The sequence below is a fragment of the Apostichopus japonicus genome, chromosome 16 (assembly GCF_037975245.1).
Source record: "Apostichopus japonicus isolate 1M-3 chromosome 16, ASM3797524v1, whole genome shotgun sequence".
NCBI lineage: Eukaryota > Metazoa > Echinodermata > Holothuroidea > Aspidochirotida > Stichopodidae > Apostichopus > Apostichopus japonicus.
Genome location: NC_092576.1, coordinates 31,797,234 through 31,813,213, shown reverse-complemented (window position 1 = coordinate 31,813,213; position 15,980 = coordinate 31,797,234). Strand labels below are relative to the sequence as shown.

Below are 15,980 nucleotides of genomic sequence, written 5' to 3'. Positions count from 1 at the left end.
TTGTACCATTTTGGACAGCAGACACCCTAGTGGGGTACCCTGTCAAAATGGGCCCAAAAGGGCCTGGCTCCTGTGCGTGGTAAGGCCTGCAAGGTCCAAAAGCGGGTTTCCTCCACTCTAACGTTAAATTATTGACTTATTTCGGGGGTTTTCACAAAATAGCCCCCCTATCACCCTTGGGAGGAATCGCACCCCCAATAATTGTACCATTTTGGACAGCAGACACCCCAGTGGGGGTACCCTATCAAAATGGGCCCAAAAGGGTCAAGACCCTGTGCGTGGTAAGGCCTGCAAGATCCAAAAGCGGGTTTCATCCGTATACTCTGTAACGTTAAATTATTGTCTAATTTCGGTGTTTTTCACAAAATAACCCCCCTATCACCCTAGGGGGGATCGCACTCCCAATTATGTGACCATTTAGGACAGCAGACACCCTAGTGGTGGTATCCTGTAAAATTGGGCCAAAAATGGTCAGGCCCTGTGCGTGGTAAGGCCTGCAAGGTCCATAAGTGGGTTTCCTCCCAATACTCTAATGTTAAATTTTGTATTTTTTCGTTTTTTTTTCTCAAAATAACCCCCCCTATCACCCTAGGGGGAATCGCACTCCCAATTATGTTACCATTTTGGACAGCAGACACCCTAGTGGTGGTACCCTGTCAAAATGGGCCCAAAAGGGCCTGGCTCCTGTGCGTGGTAAGGCCTGCAAGGTCCAAAGCGGGTTCCCTCCGTATACTCTAACGTTAAATTATTGACTTATTTCGTGGGTTTTCACAAAACAACCCCCCTATCACCCTTGGGAGGAATCGCACCCCCAATTATTGTACCATTTTGGACAGCAGACACCCTAGTGGGGGTACCCTGTCAAAATGGGCCCAAAAGGGCCTGGCTCCTGTGCGTGGTAAGGCCTGCAAGGTCCAAAAGCGGGTTTTCTCCACTCTAACGTTAAATTATTGACTTATTTCGGGGGTTTTCACAAAATAGCCCCCCTATCACCCTTGGGAGGAATCGCACCCCCAATAATTGTACCATTTTGGACAGCAGACACCCCAGTGGGGGTACCCTGTCAAAATGGGCCAAAAAGGGTCAAGACCCTGTGCGTGGTAAGGCCTGCAAGGTCCAAAAGCGGGTTTCATCCGTATACTCTAACGTTAAATTATTGTCTAATTTCGGTGTTTTTCACAAAATAACCCCCCTATCACCCTAGGGGGATCGCACTCCAAATTATGTTACCATTTTGGACAGCAGACACCCTAGTGGTGGTACCCTGTCAAAATGGGCCCAAAAAGACCAGGCTCATGTGCGTGGTAAGGCCTGCAAAGTCCAAAAGCGGGTTTCCTCCGTATACTCTTATGTTAAATTATTGACTACTTTCGGTGTTTTTCACAAAATATCCCCCCTATCACCCTAGGGGGGATCGCACTCCAAATTATGTTACCATTTTGGACAGCAGACACCCTAGTGGTGGTATCCTGTAAAATTGGGCCAAAAATGGTCAGGCCCTGTGCGTGGTAAGGCCTGTAAGGTCCATAAGTGGGTTTCCTCCCAATACTCTAATGTTAAATTTTGTATTTTTTCGTTTTTTTTTCTCAAAATAACCCCCCTATCACCCTAGGGGGGATCGCACTCCCAATTATGTTACCATTTTGGACAGCAGACACCCTAGTGGTGGTACCCTGTCAAAATGGGCCCAAAAGGGCCTGGCTCCTGTGCGTGGTAAGGCCTGCAAGGTCCAAAGCGGGTTCCCTCCGTATACTCTAACGTTAAATTATTGACTTATTTCGTGGGTTTTCACAAAACAACCCCCCTATCACCCTTGGGAGGAATCGCACCCCCAATTATTGTACCATTTTGGACAGCAGACACCCTAGTGGGGGTACCCTGTCAAAATGGGCCCAAAAGGGCCTGGCTCCTGTGCGTGGTAAGGCCTGCAAGATCCAAAGCGGGTTTCCTCCACTCTAACGTTAAATTATTGACTTATTTCGGGGGTTTTCACAAAATAGCCCCCCTATCACCCTTGGGAGGAATCGCACCCCCAATAATTGTACCATTTTGGACAGCAGACACCCCAGTGGGGGTACCCTGTCAAAATGGGCCAAAAAGGGTCAAGACCCTGTGCGTGGTAAGGCCTGCAAGGTCCAAAAGCGGGTTTCATCCGTATACTCTAACGTTAAATTATTGTCTAATTTCGGTGTTTTTCACAAAATAACCCCCCTATCACCCTAGGGGGATCGCACTCCAAATTATGTTACCATTTTGGACAGCAGACACCCTAGTGGTGGTACCCTGTCAAAATGGGCCCAAAAAGACCAGGCTCATGTGCGTGGTAAGGCCTGCAAAGTCCAAAAGCGGGTTTCCTCCGTATACTCTTATGTTAAATTATTGACTACTTTCGGTGTTTTTCACAAAATAACCCCCCTATCACCCTAGGGGGGATCGCACTCCAAATTATGTTACCATTTTGGACAGCAGACACCCTAGTGGTGGTATCCTGTAAAATTGGGCCAAAAATGGTCAGGCCCTGTGCGTGGTAAGGCCTGTAAGGTCCATAAGTGGGTTTCCTCCCAATACTCTAATGTTAAATTTTGTATTTTTTCGTTTTTTTTCTCAAAATAACCCCCCTATCACCCTAGGGGGGATCGCACTCCCAATTATGTTACCATTTTGAACAGCAGACACCCTAGTGGTGGTACCCTGTCAAAATGGGCCCAAAAGGGCCTGGCTCCTGTGCGTGGTAAGGCCTGCAAGGTCCAAAGCGGGTTCCCTCCGTATACTCTAACGTTAAATTATTGACTTATTTCGTGGGTTTTCACAAAACAACCGCCCTATCACCCTTGGGAGGAATCGCATCCCCAATTATTGTACCATTTTGGACAGCAGACACCCTAGTGGGGGTACCCTGTCAAAATGGGCCCAAAAGGGCCTGGCTCCTGTGCGTGGTAAGGCCTGCAAGGTCCAAAAGCGGGTTTCCTCCACTCTACGTTAAATTATTGACTTATTTCGGGGGATTTCACAAAATAGCCCCCCCCCCCTATCACCCTTGGGAGGAATCGCACCCCCAATAATTGTACCATTTTGGACAGCAGACACCCTAGTGGGGGTACCTTGTCAAAATGGGCCAAAAAGGGTCAAGACCCTGTGCGTGGTAAGGCCTGCAAGGTCCAAAAGCGGGTTTCCTCCGTATACTCTAACGTTAAATTATTGTCTAATTTCGGTGTTTTTCACAAAATAACCCCCCTAACACCCTAGGGGGATCGCACTCCAAATTATGTTACCATTTTGGACAGCAGACACCCTAGTGGTGGTATCCTGTAAAATTGGGCCAAAAAGGGCCTGGCCCCTGTGCGTGGTAAGGCCTGTAAGGTCCATAAGTGGGTTTGCTCCCGATACTCTAATTAATGTTAAATTTTGTATTTTTTCGTTTTTTTCTCAAAATAACCGCCCTATCACCCTTGGGAGGAATCGCACCCCCAATTATTGTACCATTTTGGACAGCAGACACCCTAGTGGGGGTACCCTGTCAAAATGGGCCCAAAAGGGCCTGGCTCCTGTGCGTGGTAAGGCCTGCAAGGTCCAAAAGCGGGTTTCCTCCGTATACTCTTATGTTAAATTATTGTCTAATTTCGGTGTTTTCACAAAATAACCGCCCTATCACCCTAGGGGGATCGCACTCCAAATTATGTTACCATTTTGGACAGCAGACACCCTAGTGGTGGTATCCTGTAAAATTGGGCCAAAAAGGGTCAGGCCCCTGTGCGTGGTAAGGCCTGCAAGGTCCAAAAGCGGGTTTCCTCCGTATACTCTAACGTTAAATTATTGTCTAATTTCGGTGTTTTTCACAAAATAACCCCCCTATCACCCTAAGGGGATCGCACTCCCAATTATGTTACCATTTTGGACAGCAGACACCCTAGTGATGGTATCCTGTAAAATTGGGCCAAAAAGGGTCACGCCCCTGTGCGTGGTAAGGCCTGCAAGGTCCAAAAGTGGGTGTCCTCCCTATACTCTAATGTTAAAAATATTGTATTTTTTCAATTGTTTCTCAAAATAACCCCCCTATCACCTTTGGGAGGGATTGCATCCCCAATTATGTTACCATTTTGGACAGCAGACACCCTAGTGGTGGTACCCTGTCAAAATGGGCCTAAAAGGGCCTGGCCCCTTGTGCGTGGTAAGGCCTGCAAGGTCCAAAAGCGGGTTTCCTCCCTAGCCTTTTATGTAAAATTTTGTATTTTTTTCGGTTTTTTCTCGAATTAACCCCCCCTTTCACCCAGGGAGGGATCGCACCCCCTATTATTGTACCATGTTGGTCAGCAGACACCCTGGTTTTGGTACCACAATGAAAATATTACAATAATCACAATAATAATGATAATAATGATAATAATAATGAATATGCCAAATTGACCAAAGAAGGTTTTGAGCAAACTACTCTCTTCCACTTGAAAATGCCACATTAACCAATGCACTAATATAAGAGAGGGAACACGGGAAAAGTTTCGCGCGCTCCGCGCACGTATAGCACAGTATTTAGAGTACGATGGAAATGAACTTGACAAATGTGATACGGGGAGTCAGCCTAGTCAGGTATGTTTTAATTCCTCGCTTGCCCGATGGTAATACTCCAGATTCTTTGCACCAAGGTGTGTCATACAGCTCCCCACCCACCAAGACTGACACGCCCTCCCAAATTGGTCAAATGGTAGGCAGTATCCACTCTCTCTGGCTGATCATTTGGGAAATATCGCGCAATTCAGTCCAATATAACGTATGCGTTCCCGCGGGCAAATATGGTATATCCAAAAAAATTCTGTACGCATAGGTACACCATGGGTATGTATACCCACCTCATGACCCAAAGATGAAAAACTGAATAAATATATAAATGACATGAGCCGTCAGGGAAGTTTGTTGTTATTTTGGGCTCAGACGTGCATTCAGAATCCCCTCAATTTTTGTTTTCAGCTCAACTCAACATATATCACTTCCGCCATATGCACAACGTGCATGAAAATTCTCTGGCTATGCGCCCCATGTGTCAATAGTGTCTATTAGAAACTATTCCCAATAAGTTATTAGAAGGGGGGGGGGGGAACGATGGTTGAGTTGCGGTGATAAATAGGTCGAGGTTACGGGCTTGGACGTGAAATGCATCTCAAGGGGATAGGATGCCGATTGCCGTAACTAATATGGTAAAATATATATAAAATTTAATAATGTTAACCCACAAAGACTGCATATTTCAGGGAAAATTAAGAGTGGCAAAAGTTTATCTAAATGCCACCATTTTACATGTAGGCACTACTGGGATTCAAAAAAAATTCAAAAGGGGAGGGTGTCACACCATCCCCTTATACTCCTCCCTCAGGCCACAATTCAGTGGCGCCCACCTGGTCGACTGCCCCCTAGATCCGCCCTTGGAGTTAGGGGTTTGGAATTGTAATTTTTTACCCTGTTTTAGCAGCCTCTATGATATGGAAATATAATATAAGGTTAGGGTATAAATTATGGTTAGGATTGATATGCAAGAACAAATTAAAATAACTTCTGGGTACAGAATCTAGTACCAAAAACAGTTCAGAGTACTGAAAGTCCTACATACACGGGGAATCACACACACTGACAATTGTGGAGCATCCAAATTGAGCTCAGGTATTTGACAAAAACACAGTTGTGGGGCATGGTAAAATTAGAGGGCGTTTTGAAAAAGTTTGGTTATTCCATAACTCACACTAAAAAACATTATGTAAATTCACTTCTAGGTCAAACTATCAATTGCTTTAAATTAACTCCTTAATGATATTTGATAATTTTAATGTGGAATAGGCAAAAACAGTTGTGGGGCGCCCCACAACTGCAGGTTACACAAAAATCGGATCAACAATTGAATGTGTGTGTCAGTTCTGCTGCCCCACAATGGTGTGGCATGTAAGAACACACACACACACGCAGTCCTTACCGCATAGATTCCTTCGGCTACAGCCAAGGAATCAAAAATCAGCTTTATATATACATGGGCAATTTTTAGTTATTGTACTGGCAATCACTCCAGCCTTCTGAACTAACATGTTTGTCTTAATATAACTATATATCGATGATTAATGTTCGATTCATCACATGTAAATACCAGTAATGTTATTAGAGTAAACAATTTTGCATTCCGTAAAAAAAGCTTGCGTCCCAATCGAAAAGCAATTACGTTTATCATATGACCTACTGTTACTAATACTAGAGTAGTATCACTGCCGAGACTTTGTGAATGTTATACACAATATATAGAGCAGAAATGCTCAGTGCCTTAGCTTCGCTGTTTTTCAGAGGGGTTTCAACCATTTTTTCACCCCAGACCCCGCTCATTCATCCACCCTTGTACTAACCTACTCACCAACTCTGTAGTACTGTAGCTCTGTGCTTTGACCTTGCAGCAATTCCAACAACCAACTCTTCAAAAATCTCAGTACCTGCAGTGTGCATATCTCTTGCTAAATTCCAGTTCACTGTACTACTGCATGTATATGCCTACTCCAGCTTTATTTTGAACTACACATGTGCAAATCCTTAAAATCTGATCCAACATTTATCCTGGTCTCTTTGCAAGCAATCATCTATACGAAAGTTACAGTACTGTAGGTCTTTGTGAAAAGCTTTTAAGGCAATGTAGATATTTAAAGAATCAGTTAAATGTTCTAAAGTACAGTAGTTTACACACAAATGTAGCGCCAAAATAACATTTACTAAAGCACGTGGTTTCAGATATGAGGATCAGAGATGTTAGCTTCCCACAAAATTCATTTATTGTCTCCACTCATTAACATTTTCGGATCAAAACAATGATTCAAATATTACGTGATAGTCTCAGAAACAATGCAAGTGCATCTTCGTTGTCAACAGGTATACAAATTGTATGTGACAAACATTATGATATTGGAGTGCACACACATTATAGCCTATACTGCAAAATTCACTATCTCTACACAGGGCAAAATAACATTGCAAGTAATTGTTGTTAAACAACATACTCCGGGTTCATTGGGCACTACAGATGCAAGAATGTTCACTGATAATGGATGGGGACTATTAACCAATCAAATCACGCAAAAGCATCATTGCCTATATTTAGTATGAAAATTATAATTACAAAGCTACCATTTGTTAGAGCCTTTCCGACATAAATGAAGAATGATGAAAGTCTGAGGTTCTTACCAAACAATTGGACTTGAATATTATACTTCTTCACTTCTGCAGATTCCGAGGGTGCATGAGTGACAATGAATGCTCCTTCATGTTCAACTGTTACGTTTCTAACAAACAGCGATCCATTTAACCATACATCGTAATCTCCAGAACCAAATCCAGGGCCATCTTTTACATCTCTTAAATAGGTAATGATCTTAGAGGTTCCCTCTTCTGTTGAATTGTACCACTGAACTCCAAGAAAGCCCTCTTCGAACGAACACTGGATAATTCCTGGCTGATATAGCTCGAGGTACTGTTTATCTTCACAGACTTCGCCGACAACAGATGAAGCTGGACAGAGAGTAATCAAGTAGTGATTGCTTCTTATAAGCTTTAGATACAGAAAACTGCCATGATAGTCATTTTCTTCCAGGTGCAATATGCATTGTTTTCTAAAAAAGAGTTAAGCATGATAAACTTTCCAATTTCCGTTTAAGATGGACCATGGTTAGCTACTTACCACAGACTACCTGGACCACTAGGAAGAAGGTCAAATGTACGGTGAACTTTCCCATTGTGAAGAATCCTGTGTTAATCAACTGCAGCAAAAGGATAAACAGTCGTTAGATATGTCATTGCTTAGTTGCTGCATGAATGATCTTAGTTGCTGCATTAATGATCTTAGTTGCTGCATTAATGATCTTAGTTGCTGTATTAACGTGAATGATCTTAGTTGCTTTATTAGCATGAATAATGATCTTAGTAAAGCCTCTGGGTGTGTAAGGGAGCAGTGCAGTACTCAATGACTACTGTAGTACTGTATCTCCAGTTATACAGTAAAGTAATACATCTGGGTATGTTAAGGGGGTAGTGCAGTACTCAATGACTACTGTAGTGTCTACAGTTATACAGTAAAGTAACACCTCTGGGTATGTTAAGGTGGTAGTGCAGTACTCAATGACTACTGTAGTGTCTACAGTTATACAGTAAGTAATACCTCTGGGTGTGAAAGGGAGCAGTGCAGTACTCAATGACTAAGCTTAAACAATGACTTAGATCATTCACTTCAATACATACTATACAGCTCACATACCAGAACATTCCTCTCAATCTTAATTACAGTGATTGTAATCATTCTCTAATTCAATGAACATTTTCTGATCAAATTGACTCAACACAGTTTTTTTCTCTTTTTAATAGATGTTTATACTGCACCAGAGCCATACAGGAAAAATGGGTTGCGTCCTTCATGTTCAGCCAAAGGATTGTTCAACTTCTGATATAGTTTACTTTGTCGTGTATTTTTTCTTGTATGCTGAAACACGTACAAACAGGATATATATTGGACAATCTTCCTTCCTATCTGTGGCTAATGTTAGTCTAGATTTAGCTTTAGACTTTGTTTGTCACATCATGCTGTTCATGTTTATGGTTTTGTACCATGTTTCTGCTCATGTTCATAGTTTCCAGAGATGGGAGGGTGGAGCTTGAAGAGTAACCAATGAGGTTTGTATGTATTGCGCGTATAGACATGTATGAATGAAGCGAACTGCGGATGGCGGGGGAAATTACCAGATTTAGGGTCCTTCGCTTCGAACTCACAAGTTATCAATGAGGATGCAAGAGTGTTCTTGCATTGAAACAACGGCTGACGATATATTGCAAACTCTACAAAATGATAATATGAAGAAATCATGATACATGACAATATAAATGGCTTAATAAACTCCTTACGACCATAACCTTATTAAATCTCGGGGGAAACCTATACTCAATACTACGTAATATTTCAACATGAATCCAAATACAATTAAAGAATGAATACCCGCAATACTGTACAAAATACATAATGAACATAATGAAATAATCTGCACTTAGAAATATAATACGTTTGCCAACAGGCCAGGACTCTTAACACCTCAATAATAGTCAGGGCAACCCATGCCAGCTGCAACCATTATAGGAATTTCCACCTTACTGTTCCTAGACAGTATGAATTTTCACCTCCTGAACCCACAAACTCTCAAGAGTCTTGTCACTCTATAGCTATCCAGAATGGCTAAGATTCAAGGACAATCTCTGAGACATAAACAATAGTACACAGATAATGTTCAAAATACAAATATATACTCTTTAAACAGTGAGCAGTACAATACTTGACAGGTACAGTAATTAATAATCAGTACAACTTAACTGTCAATTACACTTAACTGTCAATTACACTAAACAGTATAATATTAGTATAACAATAGTAAAAGTACGCAATAGCACCCACGTGCTTAATGATAAACAATACACGCTATGAACCCGTAGGACCAAGGTCCAAAAACATAACCTAATATATGTACTTTGTACAGTAAAGTACAGCCTAACCAAAGGGCAACACTTAAAGGAATAGTTCAGGTGTAACAAATGTTTATCTTATATGAAAGAGGACAATTAAAGAAACCCAATAGTGAAGAAATTCTTCAAATATCTTTTTCCGTTTAGGAGATATTCAAGTTTAAAGTTCTATCTGATTGTGTAGAAACTGCTGAAATCAGACTAGCTGTGATGTCATATCCTCACATTCCTGAAAAGTCTTTGCTATTTTATTAAAATATTTTGTAAGATTTTATGACTTACAACCAAAATATACGTCAGGAGATCTCTTATGTGTCAAGGGAAGTATTTGAGATTTAACATCTGAAGAATGTTTGATTATATTTTTTGAGATTTGTGAAAAAAAATGTAATTATATTTTAATAAAATATATTGACACATGTTAAGGAAGTGAGGATGTGACATCACACCCTCACAGTTAGTCTTTCTACACCAGTCATTTGCAAAGAAATTTAAAGGCTTCATCAAAGGGGAAATATTACGATACGCACGTCTCTGTAAAAACGAGGCTGATTTCTTACAGAAAAAGAACGCGTTCACAGAGAAACTGTTACTCCGTAGCTATAAGAAAGAGGAAATTGCCACAACCACTAAAGGCATAAAATTTGAAAACCGTAGGCATTACCTCACTACCAATCCTAAACAAAAGGAACCACTACTGGTGTTCAAGCTTACCTATACACCCCATATCAAAACCACGCATTTGAAAAAAGCACTTTTGAAACATTGGCACTTAATTTCGCAACACGCGGAATTATCCAAACTGTTTCCAAAAGAACAGATTCTTGCCTACAAAGGGGCCCAAAATTTCAAACAGATTTACAAAGAGATTTACAAAGATGTACAAAGAGATTTACTTGTTAACTCAAGGTTTCGTACTAACGAAGAATCAGCTGACTCTCAAGGTTCACACGAAGCCCTTTTAGATGCTCTTATAGATGCACTATGAGTCCATAAAAACTCGTGCACAGAAAATAGATGCATTTTGAGAACGAGACGCTCATGCCGAATATAAAATATTCAAAGGCTTACTACTGATGAAGCTCCTCCTATAAAAGTTGAGAGCAGAAACCGGTCTAGTTGGTCATAAGAACCTACGCTAGACTTTCCTACTATTAAAAGTACACTCAATTCACCTAATAGGTGCAATTATGTTTCACCATGAGGAGCATGCTATAAGTTCATGTTCTTTGGGCCCTCCCTTAAAAATACTTCAGGTTCTTGGCCACTACGTTGCGTTAGATTGTGTAAAACCGCCTACACCCCCATTTCATGTATCCTTAACGGAAAATGCTATCATGGTAGTTTCTTCACTATTCTGTTTGTCTTTTTAAGCTCTTTCATACAAGATACCTGTAGACATGTCAGACACCTGAACCAATCCTTTAAAACTACAATTCAATTAATTATTGTACAGCATTTATAAACAATATTTATGACTTAATCTCAAGATTACTAAACTGAGGTCAGCTCGCTCGCGGAAAAGGAGAAGAAGACGCTCGCGGCGCGTAAGAGACTCCATTAACGCCAGCTCGCTGTATGTGATAGGAGCGCCATCTTGGATACAGTGGCTTCTCGTCTTAAGCCGAAAACCGTCCAAAACATGAGGCATCCTGCCTCTAAGAAGGGGGACATCTCCTCACTGAACACCAGACAGTCCAGATATGAGTATTATTGTATATATGGGCAATAAAATTAAAGAAATACTAAGGGGTTTACGAGGCGAACCCCAGAGCTCTGCAGAGACGCTGCCAGCCATGATGACAGCGTGTACAGAACTGGCAAACACGTGCAAAAGCTATGCACAACTAACGCTACAAACTGACTATTACGTAAGACATTTAAATGTTCAAAGGGTGCAAACAACAAAATTTCACTTCACTAAATGAATAATAAGGTTTGATGACGGAAATAATAGGTTTGTGACCTACCGTATTGATTGTATTGGCATTTTCTGAGTCATTATCATTCTTTTTTATGCTTGGGTATTGATGAGGATGAAATAAACTACTGATGATATGTATACCTGGACTGTATCTGGAGTGAAACAAGAAGATTCCGCAGCGACAGCTGGCAGATGGGTTGGGGAGCACTATGATAAACTTTGAGCTCTTCTAGGTCAAAATTTAGGCATCAGCTATCAAATATGGTGGGAAGGCCATTTCAGATGAAAACTTCTATCTATGCTCTAGTGGCCTTGGAAAGTGACAAGTTGTCATAAACAGTCATAGCAGTTAGGACTATAAGCTTGGCCCTACATAGATGCGTTGGGGTCCTATTGTCACAAAGTGAGCTATTTACTCACACTAAGTAATTTTTAATGTTTCTTAAGGCTCAGCAGCTACCAGCAATTAGCAGTTAGGACTATAAGCTTGGCCCTACATTTTAGATGCGTTGGGGTCCTATTGTCACAAAGTGAGCTATTTACTCACACTAAGTCATTTTTAATGTTTCTTAAGGCTCAGCAGCTACCAGCAATTAGCAGTTAAGACTAAAAGCTTGGCCCTACATTTTAGATGTGTTGGGGTCCTATTGTCAGAAAGTGAGCTATTTACTCATACTAAAGTTATTTTGAATGTTCTTAAGGATCAGGAGCTACCAGCCATTAGCAGTTAAGACTATAAGCTTGGACCAATGTATATGTGTTGGGGTCCTATTGTCACAAAGTGAGCTATTCACTCATACTTAAGTTATTTTGAATGTTTCTTAAGGCTCAACAGCTACCAGAGATTAGCAGTTAGGACTATAAGCTTGAGGCTATATAGATGTTTTGGGCCCTATTTTCATAAAGTTTGCTTTTTACTTACACTCATGTTATTTTGAATGTTTCTTAAGGCTCAGCAGCTAACAGCGATTAGCAGTTAGGACTATAAGCTTGGCCCTACATAGATGCGTTGGGGTCCTATTGTCACAAAGTGAGCTATTTACTCACACTAAAGTAATTTTTAATGTTTCTTAAGGCTCAGCAGCTACCAGCAATTAGCAGTTAGGACTATAAGCTTGGCCCTACATTTTAGATGCGTTGGGGTCCTATTGTCACATAGTGAGCTATTTACTCACACTAAGTCATTTTTAATGTTTCTTAAGGCTCAGCAGCTACCAGCAATTAGCAGTTAAGACTAAACGCTTGGCCCTACATTTTAGATGTGTTGGGGTCCTATTGTCAGAAAGTGAGCTATTTACTCATACTAAAGTTATTTTGAATGTTCTTAAGGATCAGGAGCTACCAGCCATTAGCAGTTAAGACTATAAGCTTGGACCAATGTATATGTGTTGGGGTCCTATTGTCACAAAGTGAGCTATTCACTCATACTTAAGTTATTTTGAATGTTTCTTAAGGCTCAACAGCTACCAGAGATTAGCAGTGAGGACTATAAGCGTGGGTCTACATAGATGCGTTGGGGTCCTATTGTCAAAAAGTGAGTCATTTACTCACACAAGTTATTTTTAATGTTTGTTAAGGATCAGGAGCTACCAGCGATTAGCAGTTAGGACTATAAGCTTGAGGCTATATAGATGTTTTGGGTCCTATTTTCATAAAGTTTGCTATTTACTTAAACTCATGTTATTTTGAACGTTTCTTAAGGCTCAGAAGCTAACAGCGATTAGCAGTTAGGACTATAAGCTTGGCCCTACATAGATGCGTTGGGGTCCTATTGTCACAAAGTGAGCTATTTACTCACACTAAAGTAATTTTTAATGTTTCCTAAGGAACAGGAGCTATTAGTGATTAGCAGTTAGGACTATAAGCTTGGCAAACTGTAGATGTGTTGGTCTGTTATCGCACTACCTAGTATAGTATAGTATAGCTAACATGCTATCATACATGCTAACATATGTGAGATACTGTAGTGCCACTGCTAACATATTACAAATAGTACAGATATCACAGCACAATTCGAGTAGTGCATGTCACAGAGGTTAACCATTGTCAGAAAATAGCGATAAAGTGACCTACCGTATTGATTGTGTGGCCTTGGAAAGTGACAAGTTAAGTGTGTAAGTCAAAGGGAGCTAATTGCTTGTGGTGCGACACCTTTAGTCAAACTTTTTTTTTTCTTTGTTGCAGTTTGGCTGAAAGACAGCATGTTAATGGCTTAAATGCTGAGCATAGTGTAGCAATTAATACTTTAGGAGAAACATTCCATGATTTCATGCTTCAGTGATTTCTGTGGTCAGAAATGAATAATTGGGTCAAGATTTTGACTTTTAGGCCTGAGATTGCTCACAAGGTCATAACTCTGTTCTGGTAGTCCGAGATCTCAGTGTGTATATGGGCAGTGGCGTCGCCATGGGGGGGCCAGGGGGGCACGTGCCCCCCTGGAAAACCTAGTGCCCCCGAGTGCCCCCCATCTGAGATTTGGGTTGGTAAAAAAAATATATATATTTTGTTATATGCAACTCCCATCATCTGAGTTGAATTTTCATAAGCACAAAGAAGCACAGTAAATCGTATTTTCTTCAAATGAGCTGCGAAAAAAATGAAAAAGTTTATCCTTGACCGTCGGGTATCGAAGTCGTAACCCGCGCCATCACAACAGGTGTCGATATTTCCATTAAATGTGTCAGTGTGAGAATGTGAGGATCCGCAGGCACCATACTTGCCTTTACTTGTGGACCCATATTAACCCTGTTGTGTAGGGGGTGCAGAGGTCATTTGAGGTCAGATGCTTGTAGGAACAAATGGCGAATGTTCACACCTGCATACTGAGCCATACTCGATGTGTGATCAAACTTTGAATTGCATGGTGAGATCCCTGATAGGAGTCAATAACGATGCTGGAACCTGTTACATCTTAATAGATAATGGGAGAAAACGAGAAGGACAAGAAAGGAGTCGGGGGTCATTCACACATTAATTCAACAAATGTAGGTTCTATTGATAGGGTTAGGCATAATATCAACAGCATGTGGTTCATATCCTCTGCAAAATTCTGCGCGATGTTAAAATCATTACCTCAAAAATAGCAATTTCTGGAGATATCTTCAGATCCAATTTAGCATTAAATGTGGCACCATTTTGCATCTAGCCCATCCTCCGTATGCGAAATTTCCAAAGGGGAGGACGGCGATCCGTATCCACCTAAGTGCACCCCCATCAAATACTGGTGCCCCCTGTGCCCCCCCCCCCAGACTGAAAAGTCTGGTGACGCCACTGTATATGGGCACTCACCTTGCAATGGATGAGCAAGTTAATCACATATTTGTCATATTAGGCGGGGGGGGGGGGGAATTTGGAAATATCTCGATACAGGTAGGCCTGTTACTGAGAAACTTATTCAAGTTGTTTTCAAATGTTTCTTAAGGATCGGGAGCTACCAGTGATAAGCAGTTAGGACTATAAGCTTCGCTCTATTTTGATGTCGTGGCGTCATATTGTCATAAAGTGAGCTATAATACTCATTCTAAAGTTATTTTTAATAATTCTTGAGGATCAGCAGCTACCAGCGATTAGCAGTTAGGACTATAAGCTTGGCCTGATGAAGATGTATTTGGGTCCTATTGTCACAAAGTGAGCTACTTACTCAAACTAGTTAAAGTTATTTTTAATATTTCTTAAGGATCAGGAGCTACCAGCTATTAGCAGTTAGGACAATAAGCTTGGCCCGATGAAGATGTGTTGGGGTCCTATTGTCACAAAGTGAGCTTTTTACTCACAGTAAAGTTGTTTTGAATGTTTCTAAAGGCTCAGCAGCTACCAGCAATTAGCAGTTAGGACTATAAGCTTGGCCCTATGTAGATGTGTTGGGGTCCTATTGTGACAAAGTGAGCTATTTACTCACACTTAAGTTATTTTGAATGTTTGTTCAGGCTCAGGAGCTACCAGCGATTAGTAGTTAGGACTATAAGCTTGGGCCTACATAGATGCATTGGGGTCCTATTGTCACAAAGTGAGCTACTTATTCAAACTAGTTAAAGTTATTTTTAATATTTCTTAAGGATCAGGAGCTACCAGCGATAAGCAGTTAGGACTATAAGCTTGGCCCTATGTAGATGTGTTGGGGTCCTATTGTGACAAAGTGAGCTATTTACTCACACTGAAGTTATTTTGAATGTTTGTTTAGGCTCAGGAGCTACCAGCGATTAGCAGTGAGGACTATAAGCTTGGGCCTACATAGATGTGTGGGGTCATATTGTCACAGAGTGAGCTATCTACTGATACTAAAGTTGTTTTGAATGTTTCTTAATGCTCAACAGCTACCAGCGATTGGCAGTTAGGACTATAAGCTTGGGCCTACATAGATGTATTTGGGTCTTATTGTCACAAAGTGAGCTATTTATTCACAATAAATTATTTCAAATGTTTCTAAAGGATCAGGAGCAACCAGCGATTAGCAGTTAGGACTATAACCTTGGGCCAATGTAGAGGTGTTGGGGTCCTATTGTCACAAAGTGAGCTATTTACTTACACGAAAGTTATTTTT

General features: G+C 41.1%; 2 protein-coding genes across 6 annotated transcripts in view; one reads left to right on the top strand and one right to left on the bottom strand.

Annotated features, from left to right (window-relative positions):
- The window catches only part of LOC139982139 (uncharacterized), a 272,671-nt gene that overhangs the window by 59,425 nt on the left and 197,266 nt on the right, over window positions 1-15,980 (top strand). The gene's annotated exons all lie outside the window — the stretch shown is intronic.
- Window positions 1-15,980, bottom strand: part of LOC139982126 (uncharacterized) — a 153,372-nt gene that overhangs the window by 115,536 nt on the left and 21,856 nt on the right. For 4 of the 5 annotated variants that reach the window (XM_071994705.1, XM_071994706.1, XM_071994708.1 and 1 more), the window contains exons 2-3: window positions 7,694-7,772; window positions 7,201-7,524 (exon numbers count right to left, since the gene is read on the bottom strand). In XM_071994705.1, coding sequence (XP_071850806.1) covers window positions 7,201-7,524; window positions 7,694-7,748 — 379 coding nt within the window. In that variant the 5' untranslated portion in view covers window positions 7,749-7,772. The remainder of the gene's footprint in view (window positions 1-7,200; window positions 7,525-7,693; window positions 7,773-15,980) is intronic. The other variant, XM_071994707.1, reaches the window with a different exon arrangement.